General features: G+C 49.0%; 1 protein-coding gene across 1 annotated transcript in view; it reads left to right on the top strand.

Annotated features, from left to right (window-relative positions):
* The window catches only part of CDCA8 (cell division cycle associated 8), a 168,066-nt gene that overhangs the window by 136,365 nt on the left and 13,075 nt on the right, over nucleotides 1-18,626 (top strand). Inside the window, exon 9 of the mRNA XM_086951436.1 lies at nucleotides 8,892-8,978. Within this exon, the coding sequence (XP_086807562.1) occupies nucleotides 8,892-8,978 (87 nt within the window). The remainder of the gene's footprint in view (nucleotides 1-8,891; nucleotides 8,979-18,626) is intronic.

Here is an 18,626-nt window from a genome sequence, read left to right as displayed (position 1 = left end):
CATCTGGCAGAGTGGGTCAGCATCACAAAAGATCTTTGGGTGCTGAATATACTGTGCAATGGATACACGCTACGTTTCGGTGCGCTCCCAAAGAACATTCCTCCGAAGAAGTCTCTTCCCCACCAGTTGGAACTGCTCCGGAGAGAGGTGAAAATTCTTCTGCAAAAAAGAGCTATAGAAAAAGTACCTCCCTCTCAGGGGAAAAGGAGTCTACCCCAAATATTTTCTTGTTCCCAAAAGAGATCAGGAGGACAAGTTCAGACCCATCCTAGACCTTCGTCTTCTAAACAAGGTCATAGTCAAAGAAAAGTTCTGCATGCTAGCTCTTCACCAAATATGTCCACATCTGCAAGTCGGGGATTGGATGTGTTTGGTGGATCTGCAAGATGCATACTTTCACATCCCGATTGCACTGCGTCACCGAAAGTACTTGAGGTTTGTGATCGGCAACAAACATTACCAGTACAAAGTGCTGCCCATCGGGCTCAAGTCCGCACCACCAGACTTCACCAAATGCATGGCAGTGGTGGCGGCTTTCCTTCACAAAAAGGGACTTTTCATCTATCCGTACCTGGATGACTGGCTCATAAAAGGTCCATCTCCTGTACAGGTAGCGAACGATTTTCAGTGAAAAGCACTAGAACAGGGGTATAAGGCAAAGATGACTGCACTTTATCCAATGTTTGGAGGTCCAATTATTTATATTGTGGGTGCCAAGAACCTGAAGTCACATACCCCTAGACTCCCAACATTTTAGCAATCCAACACAGTGGTTCAGCACCCCACAAAGTACACAGTGACAAGAGTAGCCAGAACAACAATTGAGAAAATCAATTCAGTAGGACTTAAAGTTTTCGTTCTTGCTTTTATTCAAAGTCTTCATACAAAAAACGTAGGCTACATTTTTTGTATGAAGACTGAATAAAAGCAAGAACGAAAACTTTAAGTCCTACTGAATTGATTTTCTCAAGCAAACGATTTCTAGCTTTGCCTGCGCCAGTTGCACAAACTCGGGCTCCACGTCAACTTGGAGAAGTCAGTCCAGCGGCCAACACAGTCCATCCACTACCTAGGCTCTGTTCTGGACACAAAATTGGGAAAAGAGTTTCCTTCGGAGGAGAGACTTTTTTCTATGCGGCAGAAATGCAGAGTTGTGCTCGAGTCTCGAAACCCAACAGTCCGACAGGTGGCCTCCCTGCTAGGTTCCATGGTGTCCTGCATCTTTCTCATACCGAACGCCAGGTTGAGAATGTGTCCTTTACAGCAGGCTCTGGAGGACCAATGGGACCAAGCGACAGGGCGTTGGGAGGACCGGATCAGTCTGCCCCAAGCAGCGAAGACTTCCATCAAATGGTGGACTCGACCGCAGAATGTTCTGGTGGGAGTGCCTTTTCACCAACCTCTCCCAACGCAGTCAATAGTGACAGGCGCTTCTCTACAAGGCTGGGGGGCACACATGGGGTGCCTTCAGATTCAAGGTCGGTGGTCGGCGCAGGAGCAGACCTCCCATATCAACATGCTGGAGCTCCGAGCGGTGCATCTTGCGCTCAAAGCTTTTCTTCCAGCAATCAAGACCAACTCAGTCCCGGTTCAGACAGACAATACAACCACCATGTTCTATCTGAACAAACAAGGAGGCACAAGGTCATGCCCTCTCTCCCTGTAATCACAGGCGATCTGGCACTGGCTTCTCGCTCGAAATCTCACAGTGGTAGCAGTGCACCTTCCAGGCGAGTTAGTCAAGGCAGACGCACTCAGCAGGCACTTCGAAGATTAGCCAGACTGGGTGCTAAATGACGAGGTGGTAGACGAGCTTTTTCGTTGTTGGGGTCGTCCGACTATTGCCTTGTTTGCAGACGACGAAAACAAAAAATGCCACGCCTTTGCGTCCAGATTCCACCGGCCAGGGACGCAGGGGAATGCTCTCTTGATGGATTGGTCAGAGACATTTGCTTAAGCATTTCCTCTCCTATCGCTGATCCCAAAGGTGGTTTCCAAGCTCCTCAGGTCGAACATGGAGATGATTCTAATAGCTCCGGACTAGCCACGACAGTGGTGGTACCCGGACCTTCTTCATCTGTCTGCGTGTCCACATAAACGGCTACCTTGCAGACCAGACTTGTTGAGCAAGATGAACTGGAGGATGAAACATCCACAACCTTCCGTCACTGAACCTGAAGCATGGCTCCTGAAGTCCTGCAGTACGGACATCTGAACCTGCCTCCTGAATGTATGCACATTTTAAAAGAAGATAAGAGGCCTTCCACAAGAGCGTCTTATGCGTTCAAGTGGAAGAGGTTTTATATGTGGTGCAGGGAGCGTCCTCTTGACCCTACTAAGGGGCAGGAGGAGGTTGTTCTACCATACCTCCTTTCCTTAGCAACATCTGGGTTGAAGTATGCTTCCATTAGAGTACATCTGTCAGCCATTGTAGCGTATAGGAAATCACCAAGCCAAACTTCTTTCTTTCAAGTTCCAGTGGTCAAGGATTTCCTTCAGGGGTTGAAGAAAGTCTATCCCCCTGTGCGGAATCCTTCTCCTTGGGAGTTGAACCTGGTTCTATCCAAGTTGATGCGGCCTCCTTTTGAGGCCATCCACAAGACCTCGTTACAGCACCTCTCTTGGAAGGTTGCGTTCTTGGCGGCAATTACATCAGCGCGAAGAGTAAGCGAAATGCAAGCGCTGTGTACAAAAGAACCCTACACTGTTTTCCACCACAACAGAGTAGTCTTAAGAGCACATCCATCCTTTTTACCTAAAGTGGTCTCTTATTTTCATATTAATCAGTCCATTTCTCTTCCATCTTTTTTTCCAAACCCACCGACCCCGGCTGAGCGGTCTCTGCACTCTTTAGATCTTAAGAGAGTGCTTAAGTTTTATTTGGAAAATACCAAAAGTATTAGCAAGACTGATCAGCTCTTTGTCAACTATGGTTCAATGAGAACAGGCTTTCCAGCTGCCAAGACATCCATCTCCAGATGGATTGTTTCCTTTATTAAGTTGGCTTATCAGCTGGCGGGCAAGCCATTACTGTTGTCACCTAAAGCACACTCTACTAGGGGGAAAGCGGCCACAGTAGCTTTCTTACACGATGTCCCTATGTCTGAGATTTGCAAGGCTGCAACCTGGAGATGTGTGTAAATGTATGAGATCAGTTCATACCTTTACAAGGCATTACTGTCTTGAATCTGATTCCAGGGCTGATACTCAAGTAGGACAAGCCTCTTTGAGGAATCTATTTGGGTAGCCTGCGGCCTGTACAAGCTTAGTTTTTTCTAGGCTTAGTATTGATATTACTGTTTATCATTACTCCTTTGCCCGCAGGGAGATGAGGTGAGGCTTGCTATTCTATTCTAATGCTTATGACTATTGATGAGGATCCCCTGGAAGAGACAGATTAGTTGCTTACCTGTAATCCTAGTTCTCTTCCAGGGGTATCCTCATCAAAGTCATAAGCAACCCTCCCGCCTTCCCGGGCAAAGGATTATTTTAAGCTGGAGATATAGTTAACCTAAATGTTTCATGGTTTTTTCAGTCTCCGCAAAGAACAACTGACCTAACTGTCACCCCTGAGGCATGATGAGAAGCTGGGGATCATGGGTGCCTTAAAGGCACAGTGTCAGTTTACTGCATGTTGATGCAGGTTAGCTTTTCAGTCTTTTTAGACTGTAGTTTTGCAATGCAGCATGGGAGCTTCCTATGCTTTCAGTGTTTCATGAGAATTTCCACTGCTTTCTGAGCATTAAAACAGTTCTAAAACAACTGTTGTTGTCTCATGTTTATAATGCATGTTTGTTCATGGTTTATGGAAATTCTTTACAGCATAATTCAGCTCTGGTGTTTATTAGGCTGCAATTGTATATATATATATATATATATATATATCACATATAATATGATGTTTCCGGGGTCCCGCGCATGGGCGGGAATATTCTAATGCTTATGACTTTGATGAGGATACCCCTGGAAGAGAACTAGGATTATAGGTAAGTAACTAATCCTTTCTGTCGGTTTATCCGGACATGGTTGTGCTTCGCACTCGTTCTCCATTCTTGCCAAAGGTTGTCACTGCCTTCCACATCTGGCAGACTATCACTTTGCCCACTTTCTTTCCACCTCCTTCCAGAGAGGAAGAGAGGCTCCACTGTCTGGACCCAAAACTTGTGCTCTCCTTTTACCTGAATCGCACACAAGCATTTCGGGTGGATGACCAGCTCTTTGTTGGTTACACAGGCACCAAGAAAGGCCGGGCTGTTCACAAGACGACTATCTCCTGCTGGGTCGTCTTCTGTATCAAGGCCTGTTATTCTATGGCTAAAAAGGAACCTTCGGTGGGGCTGCCGCACATTCTACCAGGGCAAAAGCAGCCACTATGTCATTGGGACATGATGTCCCCCTGCAGGACATCTGTCAGACTGCCACCTGGGCTTCACTGCAAGCCTTTACAAAGCATTATTGCCTTGACAGTCAGGTCCGGAGGGACGGCTTCTTTGGCCGTTCTGTTCTCCGTGACTTTCAGGTGTAATCTTATTTGCAGATCCACCACCGGGGTTGGTATTGCTGCGGTATCTATTCTAAGGTAAGAAATCTATCACTAACGTGTCTCTTTCAGATGCACAACTTACTACTTGTGTAACAATATATCTGTAAGAGACATTAGTTAGTGATAGATTCCTTACCGCCCCACCCATCCTCCCCGTTCTATGAACTGATTACTGGGGTTATCTTTTTGAGTCCTAGTTTCTACGCACCAGTAGTCAGTATCTTATATGGCTCTGCGTTCCTGACGTGAAACTTTTTGTACAGAACTGACGTCAGCGCGCATGGGCGCATCGAAGTAGCTCCAGTGACGTCATCTCGACGAATACGACGCACGTGGAGCCGTACAACGACTGCTATCGACGCGTAGGGGTACTGCTGACTAAAGCTTTCCGGATCCAGTCTGACGCCTGGGGATATTCTATGGTAAGAAATCTATCACTAACTAATGTCTCTTACAGATATATTGTTATACAAGTAGTAACTTGTGCATCAGGATGAAGGCAAAATTCCAGACTGTTTGACCTTGTTAGTCCAGCGGGTTTATCCCCAGACCTTTTTGCTTTTTTGGCCTCTTGTTTCCGACCTGTTTTTGTTGGTTTTAGGACTCTGGGCGCCTTACCACTTCTGATCAGTGCTAAAGTGCACATGCTCTCCCTGTAAATTGTATTTATGGATTGGTGATTCCATGATTGGCATGTTTGATTTACTGGTAAATCCTTACTACATTGCACTGTGCGCCCAGGGCCTGTAAATCAAATGCTGCTAGTGGGCCTGCAGCACTGATTGTGCCCCCAACATGAGCAGCCTGTAAAGTAACTCACACCTGCCACTGCAGTGTCAGTGCGCAGTTTGGTACTGCCTTCCCCTGTCTTACATGTTTCACCCCTAAGGTAGGCCCAAGGTACCTCTGTAGGTAGGGTGCAGTGTATGTGAAAGGTAGGACATGCCCTGATGTGTGTCATGTCCTGATAGTGAAATACTGCCAATTTCGTTTTTCACTATTGAAAGCCTATCTGTCCCACAGGATAGAATGGGAGTTAATTTAATATTATTAATAATAATAATAATAATAAGTTTATTTATAACATCTTATAAATATAACTTTCCATTGGGACAAGGTGTAAATATGAAGTTTAGTATGCCTGAACTCAGGATATAAAGATGCATTGTCTAGTAAGGATGATTTTTATATTCTGGGTTTGAAAATATCACTTTTAGAAAGTGGGTATTTTCTTGCTTAACCATCCAGTGTGCCTCTGCTATGTTGACTGTCTGTCTTTGGAGTGACGGGCTGGGGATGTGCATTCTCTCAGACAGCCACTGTGGGGGAAGACGGTTTGATGTGTGTCCTGCCTTTCCTGAATGAGTCCGGTCTGGGCTGGATAGACCTGGGCCGCATTCAGAGTAGAAGGGAAAGAGTTCTTTCACACATGAATGGGCCTGGTCTGCCTTGGACAATGCTGTGTCCACCTCCTGCTGGACAGGTGCACCAGAGAGGACTGAACTGGTTTTGGCTGGGCAAGGAGCTTCTCTGCCACCAGAGAACAGAGGAATATGACCTATAGAATGTGCGGCCCAGATCCGAGACTTTTAGATTACTTCTGGTATTCAAGAGGATCCTTTGCCCAGGAGAAGAGCTGAAGAAACTGAGGGGAAGTACTGCCCCATTGCTATGTGCTGTCTGGGGTTGGTCTGCAGTGGCTGTTTCTGCCAAGGAAAGGACAAGGACTTTGCTCTGTGTAGTGTCCCCTGCTTGAGGAAGATCTCCAAGGGCTTGAAGTAAAGCTTGCCTCCTGTTCTGAAGTCTCCGGGACGCACGTACTTCACCCCCAAGAGGTGATTGTCAGTGTTCTGGGCCTCCGGAGGTTGTTTCTGGGGCTGGGAACTACAGAGAAGAAAAGAACTGTGAAAATCAACGCATAGCCTGGTTCCGGCACATCGCAGCTGTGTGAGAGAAATTTCTGATGCACTGCCACAGCTGAAAAAATGTTCCCAGCACCTGCCGTGCGCGAGTCATGTGCACCGTAATCTGACACCCGAGATCACTGCACCAACTCTGATGCAGGTCCTGCTGTGTAAGAACCGACACATTGACGGGACACAGCCAAAAGCTTTGCAGCGCATCCCGTATCTTCATGCATTGAATCATCCTGCATTTTCACACAGCGCATTGTGGTGCCAGGTCTGTTGCTGTGTGACGATTTAAGAAAGACGCATCGCCTCCCCAAGCAGTAAGAAACCAACACATTACCTCCTCTCCAGTAAGGACCCGTCGCATCACCTCCCCTGCGCAACAGTAAGGAACAGACTCATCAACTCGTCCGAAGCAAGGAACCGATGCATCACCTTCCCTGTGTGTAAGGAACTGACGCATGACCTTCCCTGCGACCCTTTCTGCTTGTGGTTTTGAAGTATTTAAAGTACTTTGTGTTGAAAGTGTCGCATCCACCATTTTCTATGGACCGAACAGTTTCTAGATTTTAAAAGTCCTATTTTGTTTACTGCATAGTGGATTTTTGTTGTTTTGGCCTCGTTTGGTTTAGATAAACATTACTTATTTTTCTGAAGTGGTGTGGTGTCCATTTGTAGTGTTTTCAATGTATTACTGTATGTGTGCGCAAGTGCTTTATACTCTGCCTCTGAGATTTGCCTGTCTGTTCGTGCCAAGCTACCAAGGGGGTGAGCAGGGGTTAATTTTAAAGTTAAAAGGAATGAGAGCAATTTGCACTTGGATGGACCAGAACTGCCTTAAATTAAACTCTGACAAGACGGAGGTCATGCTCTTTGGTGATCTGACCCCGTCTTGGTCACCAGTTTGGTGGCCAGCAGAGCTGGGAGATCCTCCTCACCCTGTGCAAAAAGTCAGGAACCTCGGAGTTCTACTCGACAATAAGCTTACTTTCCATAGCCATGCTAATGCAGTGGTCTCGGCGTCCTTTTACACTCTGAGAATGGTAAAAAAGCTTCTTCCTTTTCTTCCTCCTGACTCAGGCAAAACCCTAATGTCTACACTAGTCCTTTCAAAGATTGATTACTGTAACGCATTATGGCTGAATGCACAGGAACAAGTCATGAACAAATTACAATTAGTGCAAAATGCTGCAGCAAGAATTTTAACTGGCACACCTAAATTCTCATCCATATCGCCCATCATTCGCCAACTTCATTGGCTACCAGTGAGAAGCCGTACAAAGTTCAAGGCCTTGTGCATCATTTACAAAACACTGAACAACACCGGACCGGATTTTAAAAAAAAATCCATTACTCAATACAAACCCAAGCGCTCTCTACGCTCTGAGGCATCCCAGCTACTCCATATTCCACGCACTAAGAAAGCAACATGGGGCGATAAGCGCTTCACAATTGCTGCTTCTAAATTGTGGAATGAGCTCCCTCTTAATATCAGATCAAGCTCCTCCCTACTCATTTTTCGGAAGCACATCAAAACATGGCTTTTCAACCAGTAAGCTATGTAGGAGCTCTCTGCAATCTTAACGAACTCTAGCGCCGAGACACCGGAAGGTATTTGTGCGCTTTAGAAATTTTATAAATAAATTAATTAATTTTGAAGTATATCCCCCTTACCCTGACTAGGAAGAAGGTCCCTACTTGGACAAAGGTGCAAGCCATTGCCAACTAGAGACCCCCATTTCTAACACAGACTCTCAGCCTACCTGTGATGAATGGGACTACCTAGTTCCCACTCCCATCACCTCCACCACCACATCCAGCAGATTCCCTTCTGAAGGATATTGGGGGATTTCACAACCAGTTGGATCGCGCTGTGACATGGTTTTTACCTCCCAGTCTCACTCAAGCAGTGAGACTGCTTTTTATATGATTTCAAGGAGTGCAAGGTTGGGTGCATACTCCTTCCTAACATCCCTTAACACCTTGGCTGCTAGAGGCATTTTCCTCCTATGCTGAAAAATGGAATATCTCATTGTTCATGACGAGCTCAGCTCGTCATGAGCACAGCTCAACCGTGCTTCATGACGAGCTGAGCTCGTCATGAGCAGCGAAGGGGTTAAACCCTTAGGACACCTCCCTTAACACTCCAATTTTGTAGTAAGCATTTCTCAGCCATTCCCTTTGTCCCCCTACATTTACTAATAAAATGTATTTTTACTTGAAGAGAGACCTTGCAATGCCGGCGAACATCTGCGCACAGACAAAATAGTAGATGTGGCAGCAGAAGTGTGATTAGCGTTTTGTAATAAGTTAGTACTATTGTGTTTCTAGTAAATGTACTACAAAATGTGGTTTATTTATAAGCCCATCAGTCTTTTTAATCCTGTCTGTCTAAAAGTCACCCCAATAAATATTGTCTTGTTTTCCCATCTGAATAGACTGTTCGTCTCTTGCCCAGTGAAATGGACACTATGGATGTTTCTCGTCTGGACGAAGAAACTCGTGAAAATATTCAGTTGCTTGCAGTAAGTAGGATTTGTTACTTGAAGCAATCATGCCTGTCAGTTAAATGTACCTAACATAGGTCTCAGAAAGTACCCAGTTTTGATATAGGGTCCATGTGGTGACATTGCTTATGCATATTTGTCCTTTTATCGATTTTATTTGGTGCTATAAACAGTAGAACCAAAATAATTAATGTTGTTCAGGTTGTCAAGTTACCTTTGCAAGAAACAATTTGGAGTACCTGCGTTCTACAGTACTAGGTCTTGCAATGATTCACATTCTTGAAACATCTCCACTGTCAAGCTGGGAGTCTTAAGGTAATTGTAGTAAGCAATACAATGCTGAACTTGGCTTGGAAAAGCTTAAAACTGCCACATTGTTCACATTAGTAGGTTGCTCGCATCATTTGAAATGCACCAAACTTCAACCATTCAGAAGACACACCTCTGAGAACATCACTCGCCTCAAGGACCACCATACCTCATATTTCTTACTACATGTTGCTTGCAGGAAGTCTCCCTGACCACTATTTAGCTTGCTCATTGAGAAAGAGTGCTATTTAAACTTCTGACTTTCCATTGACCTTTCTTCCAGCCAGCATCAATCTGTAACAGAATTTGCATAGTTTATACTTAAAAACATGCCTGATAAACCCCTCAAAAAGTCTGTTCAGACCTCTTGTCTCCTGTGACTAATTAATGCTACATTTTGATGAGCCCTACTATTATACCTGTCAGCCTTAAGGTGGTCTTTCCGCCCAAATGTTTTGCCTTCACCCTCCTGTGTTGCTGATTTTGTTTTTGGTGGCTTTAGGAATCTGTGCACTTCACCACTGCTAAACTGTGCTAAAGTGCTTGTGCTCACTCCCTTAAACATTCTGCTAAAATTGCCTTTCATTTGATTGGCATTTAGTTTACTTCTATGTCCCTAGTAAAGTGATGTACCATATAACCAGAGCTGCTAAATTAAATGCTACTAGTGGGTCTGGAGTGCTTATTACGCCTGCAGCCTGCATGCCGTTTTAAACTGCCAATTGACTTCGTAATGTAACCCTATTGTCAAGCCTTAAACTCCCGTGTTCTTGCATATGAACCACCCACTAGGCAATCCATAGGCAGCCCATAGGACAGAGTGCATTATAACTAAAAGGTTGGCCATGTACATCTAAGTTTTTACATGTTCTTGTAGTGAAAAACTTAAATTAGTTTTTCACTTCTGGGAGGCCTACCTCTCCCTTAGGATAACATTGGGTTGGCGTATTACATTCAAAAAGTGCTAACTTTTGATTGGTAACAAGTAAACATTTCGTGTTTGAGAAACTGTAATTAATCCTCTTTAATGATAAAGTCGAATTTTAAGTTACAATTTTGAAAATGCCACTTTAGAAAGTTGGTATTCTTTTTCCTTAACTGTTTGGTGCCTGCACCTTGTCCTGGGTCACATGATTGGGTGTATTTGGCAGTTGGACTTTTTTTATTCCTCCCAGACAGCCACACAATTGAGGCATTAGGTGTGCTTGGATGGGCCATTAACTAGCTGGGTGGGGGAGGCGGAGCTCTGCAACTTAATAGTCTGTGCTCTCTCTTCATACAAAGGACTTGTCATCCCTGCATTGTTCGTGCGGCCAGCTTGGAGCCAGGGATGGGAATGTAGGGAACTTCAAACACTTCAAAGGGGAATCTTTAGATACTTCTCTTATATCAAAAATGGCGCCCGTATAAAAATAGGACCTCATACCCACTCTACACTTCACTTTTTGGACCTGTGGACGACTCTGAGGTCTGCGTTCTGCTGTTGCCTGTTGTGTACTGCACTGTACTTCACACGTAGAGTATCTGAGAATAAAAATTCCTCAAAAGAACTTTTTAAAATCGTTAAGGAATTATGTAATCCAACTAATCTCTCCCTACATCTTACCCCCTCACAGGAAAACTGTAACAAGCTTAATGACTTTTTCTGCGAAAAAATTGATACTATCTATGCCTCCTTTCCAAACCACCTGACCGAAATCAATGAACATTATGTACCAACCGTTGCACATACCAGCTGCCACGGTTTCGGCCCTTTTTCAGAAGAGGAGGTAGAAAAGGTCATGCTTGAGGTCAAGTCGGGTTCCCCACTTGACCCTTGTCCACATCACATTTTCTCCCAGTTAACCCCTGTAATATATCCAGCAGTTACTAGAGTGCTCAATCTTTCCCTTAGTTCTGCTGAATTCCCAAAATCATGGAAACAGGCCCTAGTCACCCCTTTAGTAAAGAAGGCTGGAGCAGACGTAAACAATCCGGCCAATTACAGACCAATATCCCAGCTACCTTACTTATCAAAGGTTCTGGAGAAGTTAGTCAACAGAAGTCTTTCCACATTTTTGGAAGCGTACGGTCTGCTGGACGATTCACAGACAGGGTTCCGGACAAACAACAGTACCGAAACTACACTCTTAGCGGTGACAGACAGTAACCAAGGTAGATCAGGGTAGAACAGTCGCACTGATACTCCTTGATCTATCAGCGGCTTTTGATACCGTTCCCCACAATCAACTACTGAACATCCTGGCAGAGAAAGGAATACTGGGCAAAGCATTAGGATGGCTACAATCGTTCCTAGCGGATCGAACCCAATCAGTGCGCTTGGGTGACTACACATCCCCTCCACGCCTCATAAAATACGGAGTTCCCCAGGGGGCGTCATTAAGCCCAACTTTGTTTAATGTATTCGTCTCCTCGCTGGCAACCATTGGCAAAAAGTGGGGTGTCGAAATGTGCTCCTATGCTGATGACACTCAGCTGATGGTCACCATTGATGGAAATGATGACTCCAAAACTAGATTGACGAACTGTCTGACTGAAGTGGCAACTTGGATGCAGGACCATTGTCTTAGACTAAACGCCGACAAATCCGAAATCCTATTGTTCGGCAGAGATACACAGGCCTGGGACAACAGCTGGTGGCCAAGTGACTTGGGTTTGCCTCCCAATCCTACTGCAAAAGCGAAAAACTTAGGAATAACACTGGACAGGGACTTATCCATGAAATCCCATGTTTCCATAACTTGCGGAAGGAGTTTTGGACTTTTGAAGATGCTTAGACGAGTCTTCCCCTGGGTGCCAACGGATTGCAGGAAAACCTTAGTCCAGTCACTACTGATGAGTAGGTTGGACTATGGTAATTCTCTGTTTGTAGGAATGGCAGATTATCTCTTCTCTAAATTGCAGATGGTTCAGAATGCCGCTGCCAAAGCCATCTGCAATAAAAGAAAATATGACTCGGCTAAAAATTGCATGCGTGAGCTTCATTGGCTCCCAATGCGGCAACGAGCCATTTTTAAGCTGTTGTGTATTTCTCACAAGGTACTCCACGGCTCAGGCCCCACCATCTTACATGACAGGGTTAGATTTCATAAACCCTCCAGAAACCTACGATCTATGACGTTAGGAAGAGCAGCTATTACCCGAGCTCGTACTGTCAGGATGGGAGAGCGGGCCTTCTCTCACATTGCGACAACAAAGTGGAACGAGCTACCCCCTAAACTTAGAACAAATGATTGCTTTGTCTCATTTAAGAAACAACTGAAAACATTCCTTTTTCCCAGGCTAGATCACTAGTTTTCAATCAGAGCTGATGTCAATTCACTTGCAGCTTTCTTCAGCGCCGTGATGTCCTTTCAGGATGAATGTTAGCGCTTTACAAATAAATAAATACAAATACAATACAAATACAATACATAAGACAGCTTTTCTGCACCAGGAAGGGCTGCTTTACTGTCCAGAGCTTGCCTTGAAACCTCAGAACACAAAATCACAAAGAGAGGGGGGGGACACAGGGAGCTACATAAATGTCCAGTGACTCATGCTCCCGGGAAGTACTTAATAACCAACAAGAGTCATTGTTTCTATAAGAGGTAAAAAGAGTAAAGAGCTCTTGTCGTTCTACTACTGTGTTTGTGGGGGACAGAGTGCCCTGTTCTTGATGCCCTCACACACCCTGAAGGATGACATGCTTCATGATTGGACTATTACTGCTCATCGGGCTGGCGCTTCAATGCCCTACTGGTCCCCCAGAGGATCACTTTTTCGGAGATCTTTTGGATAAAGCCGTATGGGTGCATGGCAGGGGGGTGTGTGGGGGGGGGGGTGGCAGTGGTGTCCTAGCGTGAAGTTGAAATATGACTGGAGGGGTGCTTGAAGAATTTATTGAATAAGGGCGTCCCTCTGTCATTAGTGAAAACCAAGAAGGTGGTGCTGCTGTGAGGGATGTAATGGCCCTCTTTAGCTAAATAAGTTACATCCCCCTAGTGGATATGTTTATCTGAAAGAAACAGGTTAGTATTAGATTCCTTACCTTCGAATAGCCCTAGGCGTCAGACTGGATCCGGAAACTTTTGCGTAGCAGTACCCTTGCGCGTCGGTCGTCTGCGGCTCCGCGTCCGTCATCGGCGTCGTTTGTGCCGGGATGGCGTCGCCGGAGTACTTAGAGCCGCCCTTGCGCGCTGACGTCAGTTCTTCTTTTTTCCGCGCCAGCAAGCGCCGATCCGGAAAAAGTTGTACCCATAGTCCATTTTTGACTAACTTTTTCGATCCTTTTTGATCGTCTTACAGAGTCTTATCGACTCAGACGGTGCCGGTAGGGATGCCCGGGTTCAAACCCTACGCCGAATGATGTCGGTAACCGACCCCCATTGCGGTTGCCTTTATTGTCTGGGCCCCGACCACGATGACAAGTGCTGCTCCGACTACCAGGCCCCGACGTCAAAAGCTAGACGGGAGCGGTCCCGCAAGCGACTTGAGCTCCGGCAGTCAGCCCCGCGCGGCTCGAGGTCCCGGTCCGGAAGGAGGTCGAGGTACGGGTCACGGGGACGGAGTCACCACAGTTTCGGGAGTCGTCATCGGTCTTCGGTCTCGAAGTCCTCAGGTAAGAGGCACAAGAAGTCGAAGAGGCGACATCGCTCTTCTGACTACCCCCGGCGCTCGCGCAACACGGCAGTGGTTCGGGCGACACCGCCCCCGCGGGCGTCGCGACCTGCTCCATACCCGTCGGTCCGTGGGTAGAACACGACGCCGGAGGAGATCGAGACCTTTCTCATGGCCATGAGGTCGCTCACTCCTCCGTCGAGTTCCGCGGCCCGACTGGGTCCCCACGCGGGCCGGGTGTTTCGGCCCCGGCGACCCCCAAAGTGTCGTCCCCGGCGCCGTCCCAGGACGACGTCGTCACCGGTCCTGCCCTCGTTTCGAATCCGACGTTGGTGCGGCGCCGCTTGATGATTTCTATTTCTATGACCCGGCCCCATCATTTGAACCTGAGTACCAGGTGATGGGTGGCGAGTAGGATTGGGAGGGGTCTGAGGACCCTCTGGCACGTGAGTGCCAGTCTTCTCAGGACTGGACAAGACAGGTGAGCTTGGGGAGGCCAGTGGACTGTACACTTCGCCTGACACTGGTTTTGTCTCCCCTCCTACCGTGGCTACGGAGGAGGGGGCTTCCTATTGTGTGTTGCTGACGCAGGCTGCCAAGGCCTTGGGCCTTAAGCTCCCCGTCGCGGCCGTGAGGACTAACCTCCTCACTGAGATCCTTAAACCGCAGGCAATCTCGGCGAGCCTCTGCTGCCTTTTAATGAGGCGTTGTCAGACGTTCTTCTGGGAACTTGGTCCAAGCCCGCTACAGGTCTGCCTGTAGATAGGAACGCAGCCAGGCGCCACCGCCCGGCTCGGGGCGACCCTTGCTTCCTGTCCACCCACCCCTGCCCCGAGAGCCTGGTCATCCAGGCCTCTAACTCCCAGACCGCATTCCCGACGGCTCCCCCCGATCGGGAATACAAGAGGTACGGGAAAAGGGTATTCTCTCTGAGTTTGGGGTTGCGGTCGGTCAACACCGCGTGCCTCATGGGCCGTTACACCCACTCTCTGTGGGACACGGTCGCGGACGTGCTGCCACAATGTCTGGAGGGGGCCCGGACGAAAATCGCCGAAGCCCTTGCAGAGGGTCCAGATGCGGCACATTATTCCATCCGATGTGGGCTGGATACCACTGACTCACTGGGTAGAGCGATGACAACGACTGTGGCGATTCGTCGCCACGCCTGGTCGAGGTCTGCAAATTTTTCGGCTGATGTCCAAAACACCCTTATGGACATGCCATTTGATGGCCGTCGACTCTTTGGCGACAAGGCAGACCATGCGCTTGAGCGCTTTAAAAACTCCAGGGCTACGGCCAAGTCCTTGGGCCTCTCAGCCCCGCACCAGCAAACGGCTGCCTTTCGCTCGTCCTTGGGCCTCTCGGCCCCGCACCAGCAAACGGCTGCCTTTCGCTCGTCCTTGGGCCTCTCGGCCCCGCACCAGCAAACGGCTGCCTTTCGCTCCTTTCGTGGCCAAGGAAGGGGCGCCCCCACACGTCCTGTCAGCCATGGGCTACAGACTTTCATCCAGCGCGGTGGTCGGATGTGGAAACCGCCGAGGCCGCGGTCGGGGACAACAGCGAGGCCAGTCCACACCTACCCCTGCAGCATCCACCTCAAAACCCTCCAAGTCCAAGCTTTCATGCCCATGTGACGCCAGTGGGGGGCAGAGTTCGCCATCCCCACCTCCACTGGCGCACTGTCACATCGGACAGGTGGGTGCTGCAAATCGTCCGAAGGGGCTACTCCCTCCCCTTCGAGCATCCCCTCCAGCCATGCCACCGCAGTACCACCGCGTGTTGGGGGATCACTTGAAACTTCTACAAGAGGAAGTTACGGCCCTCTTGGCCAAGGGGGCCATCGAGCGTGTTCTTGGGCCAGAACTAGGGTGTGGTTGTTACTCCCACTACTTTCTGGTACCCAAGAAGGGCAAAGGGGGCCTACCACCTATCTTGGACCTGGGAACGTCAACGGCTTCCTCCGGAAGGAGAAGTTCAAGATGCTGACTTTGGCTCAGGTCATAGCTGCCCTGGACCCAGGAGACTGGATGGTAGCGTTGGACTTGCAGGATGCTTATTTTCACATCCCCGTCCTACCTGCGTTACCTGCGGTTCACGGTAGGCCTCGAGCACTTTCGATTTACCGTGCTCCCCTTCGGCCTTACCAGCACCCCACGAGTGTTCAGGAAAGTGATGGAGGTGGTCGCAGCTCATCTGCGCAGGTTAGGGGTTTCAGACTTCCCCTACCTCGACGACTGGTTGTTGAAGGCGGGCTCGCCCCAGACAGTCGTAAGCCACCTCCAGACTACGGCCGACCTCCTGTACCTGCTGGGGATCTCCATCAATATGCCTAAGTCACGCATGTGTCCCTCTCAGCAGCTCCTCTTCATCGGAGCGGTTCTAGACTCGGCGCAGTTTCAGGTTTATCCTCCCGAACAGCGGGTTCGGGATATTCAGGCTCTGATTCCGGTCTTTCAGCCGTTATCCTGAGTCTCGGTCAGGTTGACGCTGCGGCTTCTGGGGCTGATGGCCTCCTGCATCCTTTTGGTGCATCACGCCAGGTGGCAGATGCGGGCTCTGCAGTGGACCTGAAGTTTCAGTGGGCCCAGCATCAGGGCAACTTGTCCGACCACGTCTTGATCTCGGAGGGCACTGCGAGACAACTGCAGTGGTGGCTTACGGACCGCGATTGGGTCAGGGGCAAGTCCCTCTCCCTTCCCCAACCGGAGCACGTTGTTGTGACGGACGCGTCCCTCCAGGGCTGGGGAGGCCACTTGGGAGAGGCAGAGATCAGAGGCATCTGGTCTCCGGCGGAGTCCCGGCTCCATATCAACCTGTTGGAGCTGCGGGCGATTCGTCTAGCACTGAAGGCATTCCTCCCCTTTGTCAACGGGAGTGTAGTGCAGGTGTTCAAGGACAACACCACCGCCATGTGGTACTGCAACAAACAAGGCGGGGTGGGGTCGTGGACCCTTTGCCAGGAGGTTTCAGTGGGACCAGCATCAGGGCAATTTGTCCGACTATGTCTTGATCTCGGAGAGCACTGCAAGACAGTTGCTGTGGTGGCTCACGGACCGCGATTGGGTCAGCGGCAGATCCCTCTTCCCTACCCCAACCGAAGCACGTAGTTGTGACGGACGCATCCCTCCAGGGCTGGGGGGGCCACATGGGAGAGGCGGAGATCAGAGGCCTCTGGTCTCCGGCGGAGTCCCGGCTCCACATCAACCTTCTGGAGCTGCGGGCGATCCGGCTAGCACTGAAGGCATTCCTCCCTTCTGTCCGGGAGAGTGTAGTGCAGGTGTTCACGGACAACACCACCGCCATGTGGTACTGCAACAAACAGGGCGGGGTGGGGTCGTGGACCCTATGCCAGGAGGCTCTGCGCATCTGGCAGTGGCTGGAACATCAGGGCGTGACCCTGGTGGTTCAACACCTGGCAGGTTCCCTGAACGCCAGGGCGGACGAACTCAGCCTTCGGTGCATGATGGATCACGAATGGCGTCTGAACTCGGACGTGGCGCAAGGCCTCTTTCAGCAGTGGGAAGAGCCTTGGTTAGATCTATTCGCCACAGAAAAGAACGCGCAATGTCATCAGTTATGCAGCGTTGGAATTTCCAAGGCGGCACTCGCTTGGAGACGCTTTTCGTCGCGAGTGGAGCTGCGGCCTGTTGTACGCCTTTCCGCCTATACCACTTCTGCCCAGAGTGCTGAAGAAGATCAGACGCGACCGGGCCCAAGTTATCCTTGTGGCTCCGGACTGGGCACGAAGATACTGGTATCCCGAGCTACTCAGCATGTCTGTCGATCCCCCGATTCGTCTGCCTCTTCAGGAGGACCTTCTGTCGCAGCAGCAGGGGATGGTCCTCCTCCCGAACCTGTCCAGTCTCCACCTCCATGCTTAGAGATTGAGCGGCGACAGTTGAGGCCATTTGACTTGCCTCCTGAAGTTTGTACTGTGATTCTGGCAGCCAGGCATCCCTCCACAAAGTCGGTATACACCTGCAGGTGGAACAGATTTGTGGCATGGTGCACAGCAAAGGCTGTGGATCCACTCTCTGCCCCTCTTTCTGAGGTTCTCCTCTTCCTTCTTTCTCTTGCCCAGCAGGGCTCTGCTCTGTGCGCTATCAAGGGCTACCTTTCTGCCCTTTCCGCCTTCTTAAGGCTACCTGATCAGCCTTCTTTGTTCAAGTCCCCGATTGTAAATAGGTTCTAGATGGGCATCACTCATATGTTCCCCCCTGTTTCTTTTGTGATGCCCCAGTGGGACTTGAACCTTGTTCTGACTTACCTAATGTGTGCTCCTTTTGAGCTGCTTCATAACTGTCCTCTCCGTCTTCTTACACTTAAGACTCCTTTCCTGGTTGTCATCACCTCTGCCAGGAGAGTGAGTGAGCTCCAGGCTCTTTACTCCAAGCCTCCTTTCCGTCCTGTCCATCCGGACAAGGTTTTGTTGCGTTCAAGACCCTCTTTCCTGTCCAAGGTAGTCACAGCCTTCCACATCGGGCAGTCCATCACCTTGCCCACCTTCTTTCCGCCTCTGCATCCCTCTGAGGAAGAGTGGCTCCACCGTCTGGACCCAAAACATGCACTCTCATACTATCTACACGCCAGTTCCGGGTGGATGACCAACTCTTTGTTGGTTACGTGGGCGCTAAGAAGTGATGGGCGGTGCACAAACGAACCATCTCTCGGTGGGTCGTGTTGTGCATCAAGGCATGGTACTCTTTGGCTAAGAAGGAGCCTCCTGTTGGGCTGAGGGCCCATTCCACTCGGGCCCAG

Source organism: Lissotriton vulgaris, unplaced genomic scaffold, assembly GCF_964263255.1.
Source record: "Lissotriton vulgaris unplaced genomic scaffold, aLisVul1.2 SCAFFOLD_3572, whole genome shotgun sequence".
Classification (NCBI taxonomy): Eukaryota; Metazoa; Chordata; class Amphibia; order Caudata; family Salamandridae; genus Lissotriton; species Lissotriton vulgaris.
This window is presented reverse-complemented; position numbering and strand designations above follow the sequence as displayed.